At 54.4% G+C, this 23,798-nt stretch overlaps 3 protein-coding genes across 3 annotated transcripts; 1 reads left to right on the forward strand and 2 right to left on the reverse strand.

The window, feature by feature from the left end:
- Positions 1 to 371: 371 nt before the first annotated feature.
- COL26b_008741 (uncharacterized protein) lies at positions 372 to 2,054 on the forward strand (the record flags this gene model as incomplete). Its single annotated transcript, XM_053181490.1, has 3 exons — positions 372 to 825; positions 876 to 1,465; positions 1,521 to 2,054. The coding sequence occupies 3 exons, from the start codon at positions 372 to 374 to the stop codon at positions 2,052 to 2,054; spliced, it is 1,578 nt and encodes a 525-aa protein (XP_053034630.1).
- A 2,882-nt stretch (positions 2,055 to 4,936) lies between these two features.
- On the reverse strand, positions 4,937 to 7,143 carry COL26b_008742 (uncharacterized protein; the record flags this gene model as incomplete). The annotated part of the gene is made up of 4 exons (XM_053181491.1): positions 4,937 to 5,412; positions 5,461 to 5,654; positions 5,703 to 6,766; positions 7,000 to 7,143. The coding sequence occupies 4 exons, from the start codon at positions 7,141 to 7,143 to the stop codon at positions 4,937 to 4,939; spliced, it is 1,878 nt and encodes a 625-aa protein (XP_053034631.1).
- Positions 7,144 to 12,477: 5,334 nt separating this feature from the next.
- COL26b_008743 (uncharacterized protein) lies at positions 12,478 to 13,635 on the reverse strand (the record flags this gene model as incomplete). Its single annotated transcript, XM_053181492.1, has 4 exons — positions 12,478 to 12,820; positions 12,878 to 13,284; positions 13,357 to 13,406; positions 13,521 to 13,635. 4 exons carry the CDS (start codon positions 13,633 to 13,635, stop codon positions 12,478 to 12,480), a joined length of 915 nt encoding a protein of 304 aa, XP_053034632.1.
- Between the last annotated feature and the right edge of the window lie 10,163 nt (positions 13,636 to 23,798).

The following is a 23,798-nucleotide window of genomic DNA, read 5'->3' on the forward strand; positions in this document are numbered from 1 at the left end:
TTCAGAGATCGGCAATACGATTCTATGTTATCCTATTTCGCCGTAACGTGAGAATCCGATCCACGCAAATGATCACCATCTATTTCCACCAGGGTCGAGCAAATCATTATCTGTGACGGGGGACGCTGTCTCCGTACGAACCGCTCGATCGAGCTAGCTGCGGCGCTGTTTCCCGTCCGGTGACTAGCGGTGCAGAAGCGAACATGGGAGTTGCTTTAGCTCGACGAACAGCGATCATTCAGAAGGATTCGGGGGCAAAAGCGGGTTCAGTAAGCCCGATACAACGGTGTGGCGGTCGCACAAGAGAACACCAAAGTTCCGCGATTTTGAGCAGCTTCAACTTCACCTCAACATCGCTCTCGAAGCCGAAGATGCGTTTCTTCTGGCTTGATGTTGGTCTTGCAGTCTTTGCGAGCCTCGTCGCCGCATCGCAAAACCACCATAGGGCAGACCGGCTAACGGTGAACACGACAAATGGCCCCATCACCGGACATCTCGCGTCCAACGCCTCAGTCGTGATTGAATACCTTGGAATCCCATACGCGAAACCTCCCGTCGGCGACCTTCGATTCGCTCCCCCGGTGCAATTCGCGAGCAATGCATCATACGACGCATCAAATTTCGGGTTCGACTGCCCGCTGTCACCATCCAAGAAAGTGGACTATCCCGACATGACTCCCCAAGCTCAGCGCATCATCAGCTACTTCGCTTCCGGTGCCGGAACTCCGCAGAGCGAAGACTGCCTCACGCTCAACATCTGGGCCAAACCAGCAAACAAGTTGCACTCTTCCAACAAGCCTGTGATTGTCTTCTTCTACGGTGGACGTGAGTGGCCCGGGGCGAGCTTCCACCCAGATGCTGACAGAGCTCCGCAGGATTTGCCATCGGCAACACCAACAGCCCCTTCTACAACGGCAAATACTTCGCAGACGCCCAAGACGTGGTCGTGGTGACTGTCAACTACCGCATCAACATTTTCGGGTTCCCCGGAATCCCTGGGCAGCCACAGAACCTTGGTCTGAGAGACCAACGTGCTGCCGTGAAATGGGTGCATGCCAACATCGCCAGCTTCGGTGGCGACCCGAGCAAGATCACCATTGCCGGACAATCATCCGGCGGCGTTAGCGTAGATTACTGGTCATATGCGTACACCAGAGAACCCATTGTGAACGGACTCATCGCGCCGTCGGGGAATGCATTCAGTTTCCCGTTGAACAGCCCCGGCGTACCTGAGCGAAACTGGAACACTGTTGTTGGAGCTGTCAATTGTACTGACTCTGAGGACGTCCTGGCATGCATGCGCGAGAAAGACTGGGAGGATATCAAGGCGGCCGCTGCGGCTGTGAAGCCGACCTCGAGTAGCAGCGTTCTCCGCTCTATTCCCCCATTCTATCCCATTGTTGACAATGAGATTGTCTTTCCAGACTACGTTTCCTTGACAAAGAACGGGAGTTTTGCCAAGTTGGTCAGTATTGAACCCTAGCATCCCCCATGGAATTGTCGCTCAAACAAGAGTACAGCCCATCCTTTTCGGAAACAACAACAACGAAGACGGGTACTACAGGATCCCAGCCTACGGCAACGGCGTGGTTCCAACATCCGAGCAAGTGACGTCCTTCCTCCTAGAGTCCTTCACCTGCCCCAACCTCTATCAGGCCAACGCACGCCTCGCTCAGGGCGTGCCGGCCTGGATCTACCGCTACTTTGGCGACTGGGACAACACCCGCCTCTTCCCGACAAGCGGTGCCTACCACGGCGTCGATCTACACATGATCTTTGGCGCATCCGAGGACGTCAGCGGTATCCCTCCTTCAGACGCGCAAAGAGAAACGACCAAGGTAATGCAGCGAGCCTGGGCTGCGTTCGCGAATGGTCCCGGGAACGGGTTAAGCCAGGTGATTGGTTGGCCCAAGTTTAACCCAGAGACAGACTCTCTGGTTCTCTTGGCTCTAGACAACAACCCTCAACCAAGGTTTGTGAAGCCGGATGTGTATGGCGCCCCGTGTTCTACTGTTACTATGGGGGCTCTGGCAACTCCGACTTTGTCGTTGTAAAGCGACACACTTTCGGTAAAGACAGCAAAAGAATTGGGCTTGTCTTTCCCGTGATTTCACCTTTTCTGCACTGTACACATATACGAAAGACCTTGAGCCTACGATTTTGGAGATAGATTGAAGATTAAAACCCGGATTTGGCCAGCTTCGTCTCTTGAGTTTCCGCTCGCATGCGACTAATACCGTTGATGAAATCCAATCAGTGTTCACCGAACGTTTCCCCGGCCGGAAAGGTAGAGCATACAAACTTCAATCAAGAATTAATGCCAGTCTAGCCCTGGCATTCGTGTGGTCCCGTCGCAAATACCGGACATAAAGGTAGTGATGAAACGTAGATCCACGACACATCTACCAGCCCTTCCGATCTTCAAGCCAAACAGGTCCCCCGGGGAGTGTATGAGAAAACTGCTAATCTCACTTCTCAATTTCCTCTTCTTTCTTCTCTTTCTTCCTCATCTTCCATTACAGCCTTCGAGTTTCAATCCCAGCTTCCTCTACAGCTTTATCTCAGGCTTTCTCTTTTGGCGTTCAACTCCATCTTCCTCTACAGCCATGACTCGGGTGGGACATTCCAAGCTTGCCTCCGGGCCATAAGCTTGAAGAGCTTCGACTCCATCTTCCTCTACAGGTGGACTCAGCTAGCCTTGGCTCGACCTTCCCTCCTCTACAGGTTGGGCCAACGGCACCCGCCCTCGACTCTGTCTTCCTCTACAGCTAGACTCCGTCAATCGTTTTGTCGGGATCCTTTCGGAAGGGGCTAGAAAGGGGAGGCAGGGGGACGAGGGGGATGAGAGGGGACGAGAGGGGACAAGAAAGGAGCGGCACGGTTGTATATAGATCACAGGGGATTCATCACTTAGAAGGGAGGTGGATTTCAGTAATTCATCTTTTGATGCCTTGCTGCAATTGGCCCCTGTGAGCGTTCGCCCTGTGTCGCATACCTACTGACACTGTTGTTTCCTCTTCCTCCTTTCGCAGGTGCGTTTGGCACTTGGGAATTGAGTCCATCTCCGTTCGCCTTTTGAGAGCTTCAGATTTGAGTGATGCACCTATTGCACCAGTTTACTACCCGATGGCATACGTCTTGGAGATCAGTGAGATTTCATGCTAGGCGAAGGCATCGTCAATCGCATTATCAGAGGCATGAGCAAATCTTTCTCGTTACAGGGCTCCCGTGGCATCTTCCACTCTCTTCCAGCATCTTCTAGAACCATCTTCTCTTTGCAGGCAGCTTCCAATCGTCGGTGAGCATCCCGGAAACCCGGTCGTCTCACTCTCCAGAGCATTCTGCATCGTAGGCGTCACGAGGCTCATGTTGGATGAGAAGGTTGCTTCATCTAGGCAACACGATAAAATCGCAACCTTGGTGGCTTGTCATCGTTCCCAATGAAGGCATTCCCAACCATCCAGTCCTCGCATTCCCCACAGCAATCCGCATCATAGACACTGGGAACGGTCCAAGTCGGACGAAAAGGTTGCCCCAACCACGACAACCAAGGGAATCACCAACCTTATGCCAGTTACACCCCCAGACCCTCACCGAAATTGATCTCCAGGTCAATCAGACGGGGCCCCATCAATAGAATCCAGCCAGCTCCCATCCCCAACCTCTATATAACCTCAATCTCCCTCCCTCTCCGTCTCTCCTTGCCTTCCTCCTCCTCATCCGCTAAGTGCTTCCGCATACGCGAGCCTCCACAAAGAAAACAACCCTGACCTGGGGCGGGCGTCCACAAAGACCCGCGAGTTCCAGCAGCGGTCGCCCCCAGCCTTGGCCTCTCTTCTCCGCCTCGGCTCCTCCTCCTCTTCGGCCTTCGAACTCTGGCTTCCTCTACAGCCACGACTCAGGCCATGCCAGCGCTAGCTCTCCGGAGCCAATATCGCCGATGGGCTCTCGAACTCTGCCTTCCTCTACAGCCACGACTCGGGCAACAAGCCCTCGAGTCTATCTTCCTCTACAGGTAGACTCGGGCTTCCCAGGACTTCGACACTTCCGACTTCGACACCGACTACGACACCGACTTCGACTTCGACACTTCCAACTACGACTTCGACTTCGACTTCGACAATCAGCCCCCCTTCACAGCCTTTGAACTCTGGCTTCCTCTACAGCTATGACTCGGGCTCCGCCTTCGACTCTATCCTTCCTCTACAGGTAGACTCAGGCAACTGGTTGTCGCCCGCCACCTTCGACACTTTCGACACCTCCAACCACCAACACCTTCGCCAACGTCCACCACCTTCGACACCTCCGATAACTTCGACACTTCAGACATTTCCGACACCATGGACGGGATCTAGATAGACTTTTTAGCTTAGGGAAAACAGAAAAAATACTCTTATAAACATTTAATTGCATGAGCCGTGCTGTTGATCTGGGCGACAGATGTGTCGCACATCGATGTGAAGCCTCTTCAGTTTGATTGTCTTCCCGGGCCATCTGCCAGGTGGTCCGATACCTCCCACGTGCCTCCTTTCCGTTGTCATCCAGACAGATAAGTGCATCAGGTAACACTGCCCTCCGTGGATCTCAACAAGTTCTTTCAGCAAGTTGACAGAGGAACTTTTACTATTATTACTACTGCGGCGGCGCATGACCTGTACTTCGCGCTCGCTCTATCCATCAGATATACAAGACTCTCGAATGTATGTATGCTGCAGAAGCTGTGTGAGTGTGTGCGCGCGGTGCCAAGCTTTTCACGCGCGATTCTACGATGATATCGGCCGTTTCCATGAGGTCGACACTTGGTATGCCAACCTCTCATCTAATTCAAATGTCTTGACTCCATTATCCATGTATGATGCAAGGCTTGATCCACAAACACCTCCCCATCCTCCTCTCCCTCCTTACGTACACAATTATTGGGTATCGACGAATTTCGCTACCAGTTGCAGAACATAAAGTAATGGTTGATGAAGAAGTTGTAAACGTTGATGATGATGAGCGGCAGTGGGTGGTACCACGTGAAGCCGTTGAGAAGGCGCCAGGTGACAACACCGACCATAGCACCAGTAACGACAAGAGTCCAGAGAATGCACAGAATTCGCATGTTGCGATACTTGTTGCTCTTGTGGGCCTTGGCGTCACCAGAAGCTGCCCAGAGGAGTTCAATGTTGAAGAGGCGATCCTTGATGGCGGTGAGGTAGGCGTAGCTCTGGATTGTCACCACATGCTGTACGTTGAAGCCGTACTTAGCCTTCGCCCATACGCGCATGAGAATAACACCGTAGAGAATCGAGGGAATGGCAAAGGCAAGGTTCCAGAACTTGAACCATTCGGGACGGATGGCAAGCAGAAGAGTACCTGCGATCGGGGCCAGGAAGATGTTAAGCGAGACAGCAGAGTAGTAGAGGAAACCTGACATGTTAGCTGTGAATGATTGGTGATTGCGAGAATGAGACTTACCTGAGAGGTAGCAGATCTTCTGCATGAGGGTGAGGTTTGAGACCCAGAAGTGACCGTTGGTCAACAGCGTGGTAGATCCACGGGCCCAACGCATTTGCTGGGAGAAGAAGGCTCGAGGGGAATTGGGGCAGACACCAGTGGCAAGGCAGAGAGGGATGTACTTGACCTTCCAGCCACGATCAACAGCGCCGAAACTACACAACGTTAGCCCTGTTCACGATTGCTCGCATCGCCGAACTTACCCAGTATGGACATCCTCGGAGAATCCAATCTCGGCCGTTCCGCCAACCTCAACCAGAGCCTCGCGACGGTAGAGAGCGTTGCTTCCAACACAGATTGATGCTCCCCACTTGTTGCGGTTGACCTGAACGACACGATAGAACAGCTCCTGTGTAGCACCGGCACCTTGCTCAACCCAGGTCTGGTCATCGGTGACTCGGAAGTACTGAGGGCTCTGGACCAAGGCCGTCTTATCGTCGCCCAGGTGTTCCACAATCAGTTCCTTCACGAAATCGGGGCGGGGGCAGAAGTCTGCGTCGAAGATGGCAAAGAAGTCACCATTAGTGCGTGCGAAAGTCCATCTCAAGTTGCCGGCCTTGCGGAGGCGGGGTCGGTCGTCGCGAACGGAGTAGTTGAAGCCGTATTGTTCGGCGAGAGCGCGAACAGTGAGGGAAGCGCTGTCGTCCATGACGTGCACTTGAAGCTTGGAGGCGGGCCAGTCAATATTGACAATGTGCTTGTAGGTGTTCTCCAGGATCTCGAGAGGCTCAGAGCAGCAAGGCAGGAAGATGTCCACCGTTGGCGCGTTCTCCTCGGTGATGGGGAAGCGTTCCACCAGTTCCAGGTGACCCTTGTAGTCCCAGTCCTTTCCAATGATACCGACGGCATACGAGATCAACAGGTAGATGCACATGGCACCTGCGAAAACACCGTACCAGTAGAAAGCCGGGGCAGATAGCGCAAATAACCACATACCAGCGCCGAGCGAAAGGAACGAAAACACGCCAAAGACGTAGAGTAGAATGCGGTTGGTGTGAACGTAGGTGAGCTTCTCTGTGTCGTTAGGACAGACAGGCAGCACCAAAGGCGGCTCCTCCTTGGGGCAGTAGGTTGCGCGGAAGCGGTTGTACAGACGCTTGGGGAATGACTCGCCCGTAGAAGGCGGGAGGGCCGTCGTGTGCTTCTCGTTGGCCTTCTCCGGGTCGGACACGACGGGCGGCACATGGTTGGCTTCAATGTCTGTGTCTGACGACGAGTGCTGGTGGCCTTTTTCGTTGTAGACCTCTCGCGCCAAAGGCGAAGGCTCCTGTTTCGCGGTCAGCCAGAGTCCCTTCCGTAGCTCGGGTGGCAGCGAGGATATGTGAAGACTTACGATGTCAGGTCGGCTAAGGCGGTGATGGGAGGAGTCTGCCCAGCTGGTTCTTTGGCCTGATCTTTGCGGGGTGTCTGTGGGAGATGGACCATTGATGGCATTCTGACAGGAATCAGTCTCTGCTTTGTCGGGTTTGGGATCGTCGCATGAGGACGTTGTAAACATACCACAGTGAAGGTGGAATCGCTGGCCAGAGAAGCGACAGCGCTGGAATCGTTGTCGGTATCGAAAGGGTTCGAAGCAAAGGGATTATTCGGGGGCGTCAGGCCCGAGTCGGGGGAACCTCCCCGGGGAGTGAGAGGACGCGACATTATGGTATTAGTGGTGGTGACCTGGAATCCAAAAGAGAAGATTCGTCAAACGGTCGTGTGGAGGATAGCGAGAGAAAGTTTCCGTCGACGGGAGCACGAAGGCGCCAGAGGAGGAAACAAGTCAAACAAAAATGGCTTTCAAGTTGTCGACGGTGTCTTCCGTGACGTTGACCTTGGACGGCGGACGTGGTGAAGGGCGTCTGGATAGCGAGAGCGGGGAAGGTAAACCGAGACAAGAAGCAAAAGAAAATCCCAAAAATCAGCGAACGTCGTCAAAGCGAGTGACTAGAGACGTGTATGGTGTTTTGAAAAAATGGTGTCCAGCCTCGTGGAGCGTGGAGCTAGTGTAGCGAGTGTAAGGCGGCGAGAGCAAGCAACGATGGCAGCGTGTGCGCGCGTACCTAAGATACGCAGGTGCAATCTTGAGCTAACGGCCAGCCTCTGCGAGCAACGATGGACAGAGGCAGGTAAGGTTTTGTTAGAGGCAAGCTACCCGGGATCCGTATCTTAGCTGGCGGAGGGGGGGAGGAGAGGAGAAGGAGGTGGTGGTGGTGGTGGGAGGAGGCGGAGGGGCGTGGAGGAGAAACAAAACGAGTGTCGATGGTGAAGGAGTCATGGGCAGACAAAAAGCAGGACCCAAAGTCAAGGTGAGAAGGAACGGGGTGAGTGTGGTGAATCTGAGGCAGACAGACCAGGGCAGGTAGGTACCTTCCCATGTGGCAGGTGGTGGGAGATGGGAGAGGAAGGCACGCCCGCAGTCACAAACATCACACAGCAACAGGCGATGCAGAGACAAGGCAGGCGCAAGTGAGTCGTCCGTCTGGCGTCTGTCGGGAAGGTGCGGCCGTCGTCTACAAGGATAGATACGGTCGGTACGGAGCCGAACACGGGCTCATCCTCTACGGATACTCTACTTGGGTAAGTCGTGTGGTTCTCTCCAGAGAGGCGTCGCCCGCCTCTATTCGTTGAATATTGCCCGGGCAATGCTACATGGGATGGACTTTTCCTGCCCCTGCCATGGAATTCAGGAAAGCCCACTCAGATCATGGGCAACAGATGTGAACTGGGTCACCGGGATGCGGCGATTGGGTAGCAGCATGGGGGGGCAAGAAGTGCAGATGGATGGTGGCCTGCATTTTTCTTAGTCTCGTACTCCTTGACCATGAACGAGTACCTAGGTAGAAAGAGAATCAGAGCGTTCGTGACATCAGTGCCAAGATTAAGTCAGATTGCCTGCGCGGACGAACTCCACAGATGGAGGATGCGAGGTTCCCATGAAGCTGCAGATGGTCTAAGGCAGGCAGGGATGGGCTCACACCGTTGGGGGCACCAGGTAGGAGTAGTGCTCGCGGGATACCTTGCCCATGGTACTGTGAGACGGAGAAAGACGACGGTGACAGTTCGACCAGGGGAGGAGTGAGACGGAGAAGAACAAAAGGACCAGGACAGGGGAACGGCAACGATAGGTAAGATTCAGTATCAGAACAACCGCTCGATGCCTTGAGGTGGAGGCGCCAACGCCGCATCCGCATCGCTTTGCCTCAGTGGCAGTGGCAGACAGATACGGTAAATATTCCTAATAATAACCAGGGCGAGAAGGCAGGTACCGACACGGTACATACGGTACGGAAACATGCGAGATGGATGGACTGAGAGAAGCAAGCCAGCTGGAGGAATAAGGTACTTCGGAGGCGGACTTGGCCGCAAGGTGAGGTGGACAATCGCCATGAAAAGGGGCAGGGAAACGAAGAACGCCACAAGCATCATCGTAACTGCCGGGGCAACAACAGGGCTCGTTTGTTAGCTTTTTTCGAAGTTTTGATTTGCGCAGGTGAAAGAAGATGGGAACTTCAAATTAGCGCATGCGCGGCACATTGAAAAAAAGGTGCAAGAAAGAGCCGCCAAGTAGCGGGATTCTTGGGGGTGGAGGGCGACGGGAAGTGGAAGTCAATGTGGATGTCACTTTTTGACAGGGCAGGCAGGGCAGGGGCGGCGAGCCGTTTGTTAGTCTCGGCCACCAGCGCCTGCCCAGACCAGAAAGACGACAGGCGACAGCAGGAAGGTGCATCCATTCCATCCTGCCTGCATTGCACTTGCAATTGCAATTGCAGCAGCTCCTGCAGCCACGACGGCGCCTCATCTGGTCCTTCCCGGATTGCAGCTGCGCCCCCACTCTTTCTTTCCTACGGCGGACGGGTGCGATGTGATGCTCTTGCCGTCAGGCAGGCTCTTCCTTCTTTCCTTCACCTTCACCTTGATCACAGCAGAACGGAAAGAACGAAGCACCCCGGTACGTACCTCTTACACCAACGGCGGGAGCAGGCAGGCAGGCAGGCAGGCAGGGGCGGGTGGTGTCAGTCGGGCAGGTGCGAGGTCCCAATCAAATCATGTCGCCTCCCATTCGCCAATCAGAGCAGGGGTCATGATAGCAGCAGCACGGGCAATCTTGAACTTCCTCCTGACTCTCCTAGATCCTGCTCGCTGCCTCGGCCTCATCTCTGTCATGATGCTCAAAATCTCCAATGTCAGCCTGCCTCGCGCTCCTTAAACCCGATCTGGACTGGCCGTGAGGCTCGAGTCAGCAATAGCGGCGGTTCTTATCCGATGGGTTCGGTGGGAATCCTGCCTTCAACACCGCGCTAAATCGGACCCTCCCAGCCACCAGCAGATCCCACCACCAACGGGTTCGACCACATTTCAACGACCCGACGAGACAAAGACGCTGGCTTCTCGAATGTACCGTTTTCCGTCGTTCTGGCTGGTGGCTTGTCTCGCCTTGATACCAGACTTCATTTACGCGCGGCCAGCAAACATGGCTAGACCAAAGGACAAGACACAGAATTCCAGTCTGGAATCTCGCCAAAGCAGCAGCGCCTCCTCCACGGCACATGCGAAATAACGTCAATGATGCAGAATGTTTCACCAGCGGGCAAACGCGCCGAACAATAGAACAGCGGAAGTGGACCCAAACAGAAGACATCAGGTCTAGACTCCAAACAATCCAAGCAGCAAGTTGCGACCCAGGTTGAGAACGGTTTTTCTCAGCTGGCCTTTCCGACTCCCACCTCACTAACGAACAATGGTCGCCTTTTAGCCCGCTCCCAGAGGAACCTAAGGTAATAAGCGTAACCTTGACAGCCTCCACCAGATAGGCTATTTCGACATCCCCATTCGTTGGCGCGTGCCTTCTTGCTCGATTCCCTGTTTTTGCTTCCTTTTTTTCCACGCCGCGCTGCTTTGCTCGACTGCCTTGCCGCCGTCCCGCCTCCGCCGGACATCGCTGACGAACATGTCTCTCTAGCTTTCTCGGCAAGGCCATGATGACGCCGCCAGAGTCTGGCATAGAGGCCTTCAGCTCGACAAGGACACCCAAAGGCTCCATTTCGACTCAGAATGCAGCGATCACGCACCCCGGCGGGCCTGCCGGACTGTTTCTACCGTCGATCCCAAGAGCACCGCCGTCTCTGGGCCGATGACCGCAGCCCATGGTCGAACCAAACATGTCACCATGGCGAGAATTCCCTCTGCATCGACTTTTCATTCCCGACAATATCCCTGCTCCTCCGCAACCCTGGCCGAACCCAACGAAAAAGCCTCCTCTCCACCGTCCACGCGCCAAAAATCAACGACGATGCCCACTCAACTTGCTGATCCGGTTTTTCTATGCCGAGACAATCGCTGCGAAATGGCGACCGGGCCACTCCCTGCCTCGTGTTCGAACTCCCGCCTGCCGCTCACTTACACGCCAAGACAACGACATGCATCCAACGGAGCGCCATATGCTCGACCACGGCACAGTCTATCTCTCATCAGCAGAACCACTTATCAAAGGATCGTGGTCGCAGATCATTGGGGACTTTTTGGCTCTGGAATCTGAGAGAAAAAGTGGTTCTACCGTGATAAAAGGAAGAACCGCAGCGGAAGGAAGATTACCCTGACGAATGCCCGACAAAAGCACGCAAGAGATTTAAATGACCTCTTCATCTCGGCTCTATTCCTGACAGGCGCAACGGCACGGCAGCGGCAAAAGCCTTTTGGTTTCCGCCTCCATCCGACGAGTCTGTCCTGGGCACGTCTCCTCTTCTGTAGACGTGTGCTTGGCCTTCTCGGTATGGCGGCACGCGCGCCAAGGCGCCAATACGAAGCCGTCTCGCCAGATAAGCACCTTGTTTTTCGACGACTTTTTCCACGCCATTGATTTTCTATCGAACGGGTGTGGATAGTGAAGATACACACAGACTCATGGGTACCTTCGGAGCGGGACATCAGAGCTAACCCAGCCTGCTTCGAGACTATTGTCCGGCGTGTCGATCTCGATGACAACAGGCCGTTGGATGCCCTTTTCCCTCTCCTGCGGGTGGCCTCCCCCTCGAGGTAGGTACCTGCCCCCAATCCCGCTCCGCCCTCCAACCCGCCTCGGACGCCAACCGTTCCGCCAAGACTCGTGTAAGCTCCGGGAACCTATTCCTTCGTGAGATGTGTGGGAGCACTGCAGCAGCACACCACACCACCAACAGAGATTGCCAGACACACCAAAGCCATTAGGCAGACCACTTGTAAACCACGGTCACAGCACGGGAATTGAGGCTCACCCAGCGATTGCCCAGGCTACCGTCTATGGTGTCTTGGAAAGATGCCACACCGTATGCAGCCTGCGGGAATCGCAGCCATAATGCACAGAGCATGCCCGTTGGACCCCGAGTAGAAATATGTAGACGTCATGACAGCGACGTTGGATGGCAAGCTGGCGAGGCTATTGATGCCCGTGTCGGACAGCCAGCCACCTCCGCCTATACGTGGCTGACATTGTCTCTCCCACACCAAACGTGTGTTGGCGTTGATCTCGTCGTGGCTGGGGGCTTGGGCAACGCGTATTCTGTGAGACAGGCTTCATCGGTATGCAGATTCACATGCTAGCTGAGACTTGTGTTCCACGTCGTGGCCAACGACAAAGAATTCAAGTGACAGGTCTCAACGGGAGGCCGCCATCGCAAAATCAACGGCACTTCACAGCTGCAAACTTGCGCGGGGTGGTTGACAGGGTCCTGATCAACGATCTTGCATCGGAGAGGGTCACATGGTGCCATACTCCAGGTACATGATTTCTGCGGACCGCCGTATCGTGATGGATGTTCAGGGTGCTCAAAGTATCCTAGTCACCGGTGATCCGCGCATGCAAGGCTGACCTGATCTAAGGGTCTTCGTGAATGCGCTGGTTGATCTTCAGCCTTGTTCGTTTGGTGATGATGAGTATTGTTATTATGTTAAGTCGGGGCCAGTAGAGCCCGGCTATCGTCTATCTAGACATTAGAACGGCCGTATCCATGATATCATCTAAAAGAACCCAGCGAGCATGAGAAGAGCGGGCGCGGCCAGGAGCCAGGCGCTCAGCGTCACCATGCCAGCGGCATCCTCGCTGTCGCCGGAGCCAGAGTCGCCATTGTCGAGCTCCATCTTGAAGTTGGCCGCGCTGAAGGTGGTGTTGTCCTCGGAGTGCCAGGCCTCAGAGCCGAACTCGACGAGGCCGAGCCACGACTCCTTGTCAATCTCGCCAGAGTTGAGGACGTAGTCGAAGAGGGGCTTGACGTCCTCGTCGAACTCGTTCACGTCGGAGCCGTCGCGGGTGACCCAGGTGAAGACCTTTTGGTCGCGCTGGTTGGTGTCGTACCAGAGGGAGCTGATTTCCAGTGGTCAGCGTCACATGTGATGCAAAATGGTCAAGGAGAAAACTCACAATTCGGTCGATCCGAGGGTAATGTTGGTCAGGATGGAGTCGCCCATCAGCGGGTACGGGTTGCCGACCTTGCCCAGCCAGATCATGATCTCGGCCTCTGCGTCGACGGGGTTGTACGTCCTGCTCTTGTTCTTGTCGACGAAGAAGTCCCAGGCGGCGTTGGCGACGACGCCGCTGAGGTTCGCCTTGCTGTCCTCCCAGGCTGACGCGGAGAAGTCGCGCGAGGCGGAGGAGCCCGGGTTGCCGGCGGTCATGGTCCAGCTGGTGGCGAGGCGGAAGGTCTTGATGGCGTCGAGGCGGGTGGGCAGCTTGGTCGAGTTGAAGCGGACGTGGGGGAAGGAGTGGACGTTTTCGGGGTTCTCGTCCCAGGACCAGGTTGCGTCGAAGGCTGGTGTTGCTTGGTCGATCTGGAGAGCCGTGTTAGTCGGGGGTGGTCAGGAGAGGGCGGAGAGGACTCCGGGAGGGCGAATGTGACTTACGGAGACGCATTGGAAGCCATCGCCGACGGGTGCCCAAGCGTTTGACTGGACTGTGGTCTATGGTCAGCGTGGGCGCATTGGAGAAGTGAACGAGGGGTGTGGTGTGAATCTCACGATGTGTTTGACCACCGGAGAACAGGAGGGAGGGAGGAGGATTGTCTTACAGATGTAATTGGTGTCTTCACTTGTGAACTTGTCCTTGCCGCAGACCGTCGCGTCGTATGCGAGCGCGGTCTTGAAGGCAGCCAGGCCGGCCGCGGCGAGCAGTGTGTTTCTCATCACGGCGTTTGCAGCTGCCGCGGAGCAGGATGGGTATGATCAATGAGGGGTGGAGCTGGAGACAGTTGTTTGTGTGTTTGCTTTCGACCTCGTCTATGTTGGACGGCAGTAATGTAGGGAGGAAACACACGAGAGGTCTGGCCCGAAAAAATCGAGAAATGAGAAAACGATGATGTCGCTGGAGTGAATGACAATCCGGGGGAGGAGCAGGTGAGAGAGAGCAAGCGCGTAGCCAGCCGGGCCTGGACCAGAGTGAGAAAGGTCAGGAACCAGGGTCGCTGAGGGCAGGGGTCCGGTAGATGGAATGGGAATGGAAAAGATAGATACGTACCTAGAGCACCTTCTTCGATACCTATTGGGAGACAGGAAATGAAATAAAATAAAAACAAAAATGGGCAGCAGCGATACAGACTGAGGTCAGCCTGCAGATTCAGCTTGGCTGCCCCCGCCGCCTGCTGCTGCTGCTGTGTTGGCCAGGCTTGGTCGAGGGCGCGACCTGCAGTTCTTGGTTTCCTTGGTTCCTTGGTTGGCACTAACACCGGATGGGAGGCTTACCTAATCCGGAGCTGCTGCCCGATGGCCGGGGGAAGGACCGGTCTGGGATTGCTGTATGAGATGGCATGGCGTTCTCTTCAGCTGTTTTGGATGGATTTCTTGTGAACCGAGATGAGGCTTACAATGTCGCTACCCTCTCAGTTAGATTTCGGTGTTTGTGTGAGTATCGTAGATATGGGGTAGTGGTGATGGCATGGGTATCGCCAGTGGCTTATAGCTTCTTGAGATAGGTAACAGACTCAAGGCCACGGCTATTCAGATCTACTCGAGACTTTATTACATCTTCATCATAATTATTTGGATTCCAAAGATTTTGGCATCCGAGGTGCCGTTTCAACTAGTAGAATGTGTACATCCAAATACTTAATTCAGCAAGATGGCGTGAAAATCGTTGATCGGTATCAATTTTTGGAGTACTAAAATCAACTTGATTGACATCTCTTGACTCATTCTTTGAATTAAATTCAATTACCTTATGACTGATTCACTTTTTCATGGCTCGTTAAAGCTCAATCCAACAGGGGACTTCGTTAATATGAAAATGCAACTCACTTGCGGACGTCGTACTTGAGAACAACTAAGCACGTCTGGGACTGTGAGCGGGACACCGAGCATGAGACTCACGAGAAACAACATGATTCTAGGCTGATGTTCTGAAGTAAAAGGTATGATTGAACATCTCTATGACATATGTTCCTGAGGAAGGTTTCTGGAGTGAACAGGGACTCTTCCGATGCCGCCTTTCACCTTTTAAGATGAGGCCAACTTAATCATCTTGTCTCAACGTGGTCAAGTAGAAAGTAAACAATACGCTTGATGGTCTAGTCATGAAGATCTTATTCGCAGTGATGCTCATGAGAAGGAGAAATTTAGTTTAAACGCAATGTTAGGCATGAAGATGAACATCAACATTTAGCTGCCACACCTTTATCACCCTATCGTGGACATCCTCTTCTCTCCAAACGAACAATATTTCACTCTAGCGAGATCATAGAACCGCGGTTTCATCGTATTCAAATAAAGCGCTACTTCTGACCCGCCAGATGACATGGAAGGGGGTCTCGTAACGGAGGACGTTGTCGATTATCCCCCGTCATATACATATATTCCGTCGTCATTGACACCTCACATAAGCTTGCGAGAGACGAAACTGAGCATTAAGCCATGCGAAATATTTCATATCTTAAGCAAACGGAATCAAAGTTGCTCGGAAGTAAGCACAAGGGAGCCCCGCGCATCTGAGCCTGTTCCAAGCCAACACAACAGCCTCAAGATATCCCAACTTTCACAAAAAGTGCTTAAATAGCCCCAGCCATCAATCTCACAACTCCATTATCTAAGAAACTTACCAATAACCCATCTTCATCAAAAGTTGCCCCGACAAGTCCCTCAAATCGTCACACAATTCCCCATACACCTAGAAAATCGGGTACACCGTGTCCGAAAAACCACCACAACCTCCGAACTCCCACATCACGAACGAACCATCGGAGACGATATAACGGTTACCAGATAAGCATGCAGTTTCGTAAAGTGGCATGGAGAAAGGCTTTAAGCGTAACTGACTCCGATGCACCCTCGTCGACGGGAGTGTGGGAGGGCGGAGGTCGCATGCAGCTGTCATGAGCTAAAATTGACCAACCCTCTCAATGAAGCCCGGGGACTTAGGACAACAGCGACAACAGCAGCAACCACCAGATCCTCGAGCAGTGCACATCTATCTTCCTTGTACGCACTCAATCTCTTCTCAACAACACTTACTCTCTCATCCATTCACCATACAAACCTCACCATTCAAAAACATAACCCATCATCTGTCCCAGAACCACTGAATTAAACTCATAACCATAAACCACAAGCCGCGCTACAGACCGGCCCAGACCGCCCTGACTAATCCCACCGGTAAGTCCCCCTAACTGCGCCGGGCGAGTCATACACCCAGCGCCCATCGCTTAAGGCAGTCCAACGGGCCCTCGCACCTCTCGGCCACCGCCGAAGTTCAGCTCTCGTAACCCGTAACGACCCCAAAACAGAAGGGGGCAGAATTTTTGGGCAGTGGTTGAGGCACATTTTCAGAGGGCGAGAGGGGGAGGAGAAACAATAGGGCGCGCCCCCAGAACCAGCAAATTCTCGTATTTGCGCCGCAGCTACATAATCGCGGCCGTCGCCCCCTCGTTTCTCGTCTCAACCTGTTTTCCTCCTCTTCTTCTGCGGCGGAGTAAGCGACGATGACCTCGGAAGGAGGATACGATACGGCGATGTGTGGGAGAGAAACAGAGGGAAGACAGTCATCATCCCATCCCACCATCACTCACCACCACCACTACCAACACCAACACCCACTACAAGGAGAGAGACACACAGCGAACATTGAACCCTGGATTTCCACCCAGCACATGGGAAGACCCCCTTTTTTTTCGCCTTGTTTTCCCTCGTCCGAAGAACGCGACTGGCCACACCACCACGAACCAAGACAACACCAAGGCTTGGGTGATAATCCAACAATGGGACCAACAGGAGGGAGCCGACTTTCCAAGACTCCAATTGCTCTGCTGTCGATGAGCACCTAAGCGACACGAGGTTGGGAAGCAAAGCAAAAAAAGGGGGGATGATTCTCTGGGCAAAGTGCCGCCGTACCCGACTCTTCTCGCCAAAAGGTCGTTCGTGGATGCAGCCAACATCTTCCAGCGAACGGGAAGGATCAAATTGCAACCAGCATCGCGAAGCGTGACCGAGTGAGATCGGCCACCTGCGCCTGAAAAGGGGTTGGGCCCAGGGGTGAAGAAGCGGATAAACGAAATATCAGAGAATTTTTCTCTGATGAGCCTGCTGGTTGGGGGAAAGAAGACGCGATGGGCTTCACAGACACGGCGGCGCATCGGCGTTAAAACACTACCGACCCGACCGACCGATTGATAATGACAGCACAGCAGGCCGAACGAACGACAAGCCAAACCGGCCCAGACCAAACCTGAACAGGCGTATTCCAGCGAGACGCTCGGCATAACTCGCAACACCCCACGGAGACCAAAGGCAAAAACGTGAAAGCGAGCGGCTCCCAACCACCCTCCCTCTCTTCTCGAATCCGAAGTCCTGTTCTCCAGTGCCCACGATCCACCTCGCCGAGCCTGTAATCAACGAGGCGTCGTCAGCAGTGACAGGGGTCGAGGCTGGTCCGGGTGGGAACCTGCGTCTCTCCGCTCTTGGTGCCAGCTTGGCGGTCCGCTGGCTGCACCAGGTTCTGGAGGCGAAGAGGTACCTCTTCTTTGCCCTGCCGTACAATCTGCATCAGATCCGTACACCACAGCGGCTGGATGGTGAGTACTTGTGTGTATGTCTGTGTGTGTGTGTGTGTGCATGTGTCTCCCTCCCTTCCACCGCATATTGACATCTCGCACGCTCTCCGTGTTTGATGTACCCTTCATCAGCTCAGCTTTCGGGACGAACAGCACGAGCTGCTTGCTTCTTCCCTCTTGGCATGGCTTACCGCCGCGCCGTGTAGCTATCGCACAGTCTGGCCATTCCTCCACGGCAGCTTCGGCTACTAGCGAGCAGGCCAGAACTTGACAGCTCCAACAAACATGAACAGACAGACAGAGAGCGAGCCAAGACCCCCTGCCTAGCGGAGAATAACGGTTCCCTTCACCGTACCGGCGCCAAGGTTCAGCGTCGAAAAAGAAGGTCGAGAGCAGACTTCGATCCCGCCTGCCAACATACCTTATCGATCTAACGGGGATCTCCTCGTCAGCGAAACGGACTCGTCCGGATCGATACCCACAGCAATGTTTTTGCCCTCTGCAATTGAGTTTCCCGATTGGGTGCGCACAAAAGCACGTCAGTGGATGGGGGGGCAGAACTGAGTTTCAACTCTGACTGTGACGGACGGCAGTGCTGATGTGCTGTGTCTGTTCCTGTGTCTATGTCTGTGGCTGGCGGTTCCTCCGATTTCCCTCTGTGCTGATGAGTGACACCTGCCCCTGCGCAGCATATGTCAACCAGCTGCTGAGTGAGACCTCTCTGTGACCTCTGTATTCGTGCAAAGGTAAAGCTCTGTCTCTCGCCCACGCTGCCGTTCGTTCCCTAGACTCAGCCTACGCATTGTGCTGCCGTGTGGGACAAGACCGAGCCAACAGGCACGCTCTGTGGCGTACCCGCGCTGCGGCAATTGTTCAATGGTCTCGCCAGCGTGGTCAAGCATGTCTCGTGCCTGAAGATCGCGCGCGGCGTCTTTGCTTCTCTTTGCTAGCCCTGCATTGTGCATGGCGTCAGCAGGGAACGGTGTGGTTTTGCCGTCGCGCCACCATTCTCCCGTCCTGTCGCCTCAACTAATATGTGCGAGACGGTTAGGCTCAAGGAGCCTCACAATTCATATCATTCTGTTTTTTTGCCCCTCCGATGCATCGACGCATCTGGCTCGCTCGCCTCGGCTGGATGTCCGGGGTCATCTTCAGAGTGTGCGGTTCGTGGCGCCGTTTTATAGACTATGCATATCCCTGAGAGCGTTATCGATTGGAGGCTCAGAATTGGTCCGGCTCTAGGCGATCAGCTTCAAGTGACCACTGGACGTTTCTCATCCGGAGGTACTTTGTAGAGCAGTTGAAGTAAGGTACCTCTAAAAGGCCAAGCTGATGTTGTGATTGCACCCGTAATGAGGTCCCCGTCCAAACCCCCGTCCCTCATCTCCTGGATTCCGCCACTCCGATGGAGGAGGAAGGCGGGAGGAGAGGGGTGGAGGCTTTCTGGTGGGAGGGAGGAGGCAAGGAGGGCGACTCGAGAGTGGTTCGTGAGCTTCGTGTCTCAGCTCACCAATCCCGTCCGCCGGCGCGAGGAGCATCCCCTGGAACGGGCGCCTATTCAGCCTCTGAGTGGCCATGATAGGGCATTACCGGCAGTCGTCCGTAGCACTATGGATGAGGCTTCCGCTGGCTTGGAGGCTTCCATTGTCAGGCGGCTGAGGGTCAGCAGGGTCGGGATGACCCCTCTGCGGGCTATATGGGTAAAACACCGCAGTAAACGGATGATGGCGATCAGCGAGCGTGTCAGACAGATCCCCAGTCCACTACCTTAATTCTGAGGCGCTGGAGACAAGCCAAAGGCTGATGAGACGAGGGCAAGGTAGGCACAGTATGCGAGCGGTACGAGTACACGACGGCAGTATGCGGGCCACCGTGTCAGGCACCGTCTTTTGTGTCCCTTGTCTTTTTCCTCTTTGCAGGTGCCGTATCTGACGACGAGCAGGCCACGCGGGAATTCGTTACGGGTACGTTGTGGTCCGTGGTGTCGATGACGATAATGAAGCCGAAGAAAGAGGGTGGATATGAGCGGGCGGCGGGAGGGGCCAGCGGAAGAACAACGCACAGAACACGAGTAGGATCCAACGACGGGCATGTAGCCAAGGCCTCGTGAGAGATGAGGCCGACCGACGTGCGCGAGGTGAGTTTCCTTGGCCTTGTTGGGGACCCGGGACCACACGATTACCGACCAGCGCATACAATGGACAGCTTCCGGCGGCGGTGGGGTCTGGTTGGGTCGGTATTGGTATTAGCCATGCGGACTCGCAGAGAACGAGTCGTTAGGTTGCGATGGTGGAGTGATGAGCAGTGGCACTTCCTGAGCGAGACGGATAAAGTCAATAGACGTGATAGCCGACCAGCCTGTGTTTGGGCAAGTTCATGTTGGTATCAATCTGCCTTCCTCAACTGACACTGACTTGACATTGGCGTTGACAAGACATGGCAGGTGAGCTTGTCGGAGGCGGTTTAAGCTTGTGGACTTGGCTCCGGATCAGCGTGTCTCACACCTTCACTTGCTCATGTTCCTTCTTTCCCCTTGCCTCTTTAGTTTCTTCTGATGTGCTCCTTCTCCTGCAGCAGCAGCAGAAGCAGCAGCTCGGGCACCAATGCACCGCTGGAACATACAGGCCCTTGCCTCTGCGGCGGCTTTAAGAATAAGCGCTGTCTCGCAAAGGTCTTCTGATGCAGAGACATTACGCTGAGGAAGTCGAGAACCCTCTCGGATGATGTCACAGAAGGCCAGATAGCACAGGCGGGCAGGCTAAGACAGAACGAGACCCCTTGCTGCCAGGCCTGCCATGCTGACGCTGCCTTGCTAGCGCCAATTTGGTGATTGCTTGCTGGGACGCGGCAGCGGTAGCGACGAGAGGCCGACGACGGTACCGAGGATACGTACATGCAGAGTCTAAGTACACGTACAGAAACAAGTACAACATCGAACACGCCGTGTTGTTGTGTGTCCCCAGCAGCATGTTGCAGCAGTCTTCTTACAGGAGTAGTGTGTATCCGTAACTGCCGCTAAATTCCACGCTTCCTGCTGAGCTTGAGCTTAGTTTGGCAGGCACTGTGCTCTGTCCCTGTAAAGAAGCCCCAATCTCCAATCTCCAAGTCTCCAATGTTGTGCGGTGGTACATGCTCCGGCACCGGTGACGGCTGATGGAGCCATGTACCATGCCATGGCCCCCCAACAACGGACGGGGCACCAAGAGAGAGGGCAATATCACGCTTGGGACTGCTGGAGCCACTGCGAATTTGGGGAAACTGGAGCCCAGCGGGAGGAACATGTCGTGCAATGTGAGTGCAGTGTGAGGTACTTGCAGACTTGTTGCAGTCTCAGTTGGGGTGCTATGCTGCCGTCCCGCCGGTCCGTTTTGAATTTTGGCTGCGTTTTCCCCCTCGCCGTCATTTTCTTTTTCATTTTGGAAACATGGGACCGCGTAATGGAAGTCTTGTCATTAGTCAATTAGCTGCACGTTTGGGGCCAGATTTACACCGCAGGTTTGACGCCTTTGATAGTCGGTGGTATCGAGCCAGCCTTTTGCATCCATCTGCAGCAGCATGCAACTTCATGATGATGATGAAAAGGCAGTACTCTGTCGGGCCAAACAGGTATTACCGGCAGATGCAACGAGGCGTTCCACCCCTTTGCAAGCAGCACAGAATGATCATCGCCAGACCCCCCAAAAGCCAAGCTCGACTTCAGGGACCGGACCAAGCCCTTCCCGTCGTTCGTCCTACACTCAGGCCCTGAGCCCCTCGACTTCAAAACGGAGGACACGCAACTCCTCCCTTCCACGCCATCCTCATTGTACGTGATGCTGCAAGTGTCCGGGGCATCCCGCCATCGTCGCAGGAGCCGCAGCCATCCGGAGACCCCCGCGTGCGTGTTCTTTTTTCCTTGCTGCCATGCCCAGTGGCCACAGCGTACGATGCTGTCGCCTGGTGTCTGTGACTGTACCTGACGATAGATGACAGCCGCAATGTATGTATGTACTTTGATATCCAGCTGCAGTACATGCATGCGTGCCTATCGGCTGCCATCCCTGGGCTCATTCTTTTTTATTTTTGACAATTCATCCTTCCGTGCTGCTGCTGATGCAAGGCAAAGAAAAAGAAGGTGTGCTGGGTTCGACACGGCTGCCGTACCGAGTGCCAAGCTTCAGGCGGTGGAAACGTTGCCGTGCGATAAGGCCAAGAGTCTCCAAGGCGAAAGGTGCGCACATCGCAAATCACCGAGGCGGCTGCTCTTGCATTTCGTCTTTTTCTTCCCGAGATACGTACCGAACACATTGCAGTTGCACTTTTGTTTCTTTTGCTCTCTTGTTGCAGCTTCCTCCCACATGGCCAAGTACCTGCCTGCCTGATTGTTCCATAGTATGTCTGGGTAAGAACATCTCACCTTCGTGTATCTCCGTACTGTTTCCCTGAGTCTGTTATCAACACAAGGCAGGCAAGGCATTGAAGGCAGGCTTTCCTCAGTCATCAGGAGTCGCCGTCACCGTCAGTCAGTCAGTCACTGCCACGCAGCAGTTGCAAGCTGTATGGATGCATGGAGTATCCGTCAGGTACCTCACCTCACATTGAATGACTGCCCATATGACTTTCACTTTCTGGGAGTGGAAAAGCCCATCAACCCGGACCCAGTCCCAGTCCCAGTCCCAGTCCTCAGTTCCTGGCCACCACCCCCCGGCCGTTCCCTCTCCCCTGTCCTGGTTCCCTCTTTCCCAATGATCGAATCTCTGTGGCCAACTGGTCTGGTCTCTGGGATCACTGGGGATGGGATGCGAATTGCTCCTCCCCTCCTGCTTCGTCGAGCAAGGATCTGATGCCCATGGCTATGCCTATCTCCTTCTCTCTCCATGCCATCCGCCCTCATTCTCACCCGCCCGTCCAATCCACTTGCGTTCCCCGTCCCATCCTGTCCACTGCCCATCCCATCCTAAACCATCCCATCCCGTCCCCTCGTCTCCTTTCCCACCGTCCAATTCAGCGGTCCCAGGCCCGCAACCCACAGTATCTGCTCCGTACACTGAATAAGGTACTTACTCTCCTACAGAGTACTTTACTGCGTACTATTCGTAGTGCTACAGCAATACGGTAGGTACACTCTGCAAAGCGCCGAGTGCACCGTCGAGAAGGAGGGACGCAGGCAAAAATAAGAAGAGCCAAGACCTTGAGGATATATCAAGAAAGAGCCCCTGTGGCCTTGCCCGCCCTCTCCCACTCCCAGCCCGCTTCGTTGCTTGCTGTTACCCGCGTGTACTCGTCTAGACGTCCACCTGCCTGCTGCTTTTGCTACTATTCCGTCACCTTCGTTGGAGATTGAATGATTCCCCGGGTTCAATAAACCTGCCGCTCGCTCCACGCCTCCCTCCTGAACTGTTCTTCTTTTTTTGCCCACCTTTCAGGCGCATCAATCAACAACACTTTAAACCCGGACATCCCGCCCTTCCCTTGGAATTCACCTCGGGCGCGCAAGACACTGATCTCACCTCTCCGGCCGCATCGCTCGCTACCCTCCAGCTCCAGATCCAGATCAGCATCTACAACCTCTTACAACGGGCGCCACCTCCATGTGAACCCGGTTTGAGCGTTAGTGTCACTGTTCAATCCCACTTTCGCTCCCACGTCTACCACATTGGCTGTACCGCGTCTTACGTCTACATACGCCAATACGCACAATACCCGCCGCACCCACTCTCCCGATTCCCGCCCAGTCCAGTGAATTTGCTCCGGCCGTCACTCACGTCCCTCAATTCACCAGAGCGAGAGACCCCGTCTGAGAAGCCACTTTAAAAAGGAAGCAAAGATCGATTGCCAAGCCAAGCAAGGGAAATCAGCTCCTCGACTTTTCAGAAACCCGTCTCGCTTTTTTCTCTCTCTTCCTGAACCCCCCCTCCCCTCTCAGGCGTCGACCAGGGATTCAGACCAGACCGGTTTCTCCTCCTATCCGCAACACACCTGGTCCGCAGGACTTCATCAATCCCCAGCACCAGCTCTCCACACTCAAAAAGGCCACTCTCGCCGCCTCAAATAGACAGCACAATCACCCAACGTCAATCATCATTCCGCTCGTTTCACTTAGACCGGAATATCCGCCCGCACACCTGGCTTTCCAGTCCCAAACAACATCGACGTCTACACAAAAGCCTCTCTAATCCACCGGTTTCCTCTTCGGAAACACAAAATCAACAACACACCACCGCCACCTTGCCTCGAACTCAACGCCAGTCGTTACCATCAGCCATTCGGGAAATACAACCCGTTTGCCCACTGCATTCACCGACGGCTCTGTCCAGCAGAGCTAGTTAATCG

The sequence above is a fragment of the Colletotrichum chrysophilum genome (assembly GCF_026319265.1).
Source record: "Colletotrichum chrysophilum strain AFK26 chromosome Unknown scaffold_78, whole genome shotgun sequence".
In the NCBI taxonomy this organism is placed as follows: domain Eukaryota; kingdom Fungi; phylum Ascomycota; class Sordariomycetes; order Glomerellales; family Glomerellaceae; genus Colletotrichum; species Colletotrichum chrysophilum.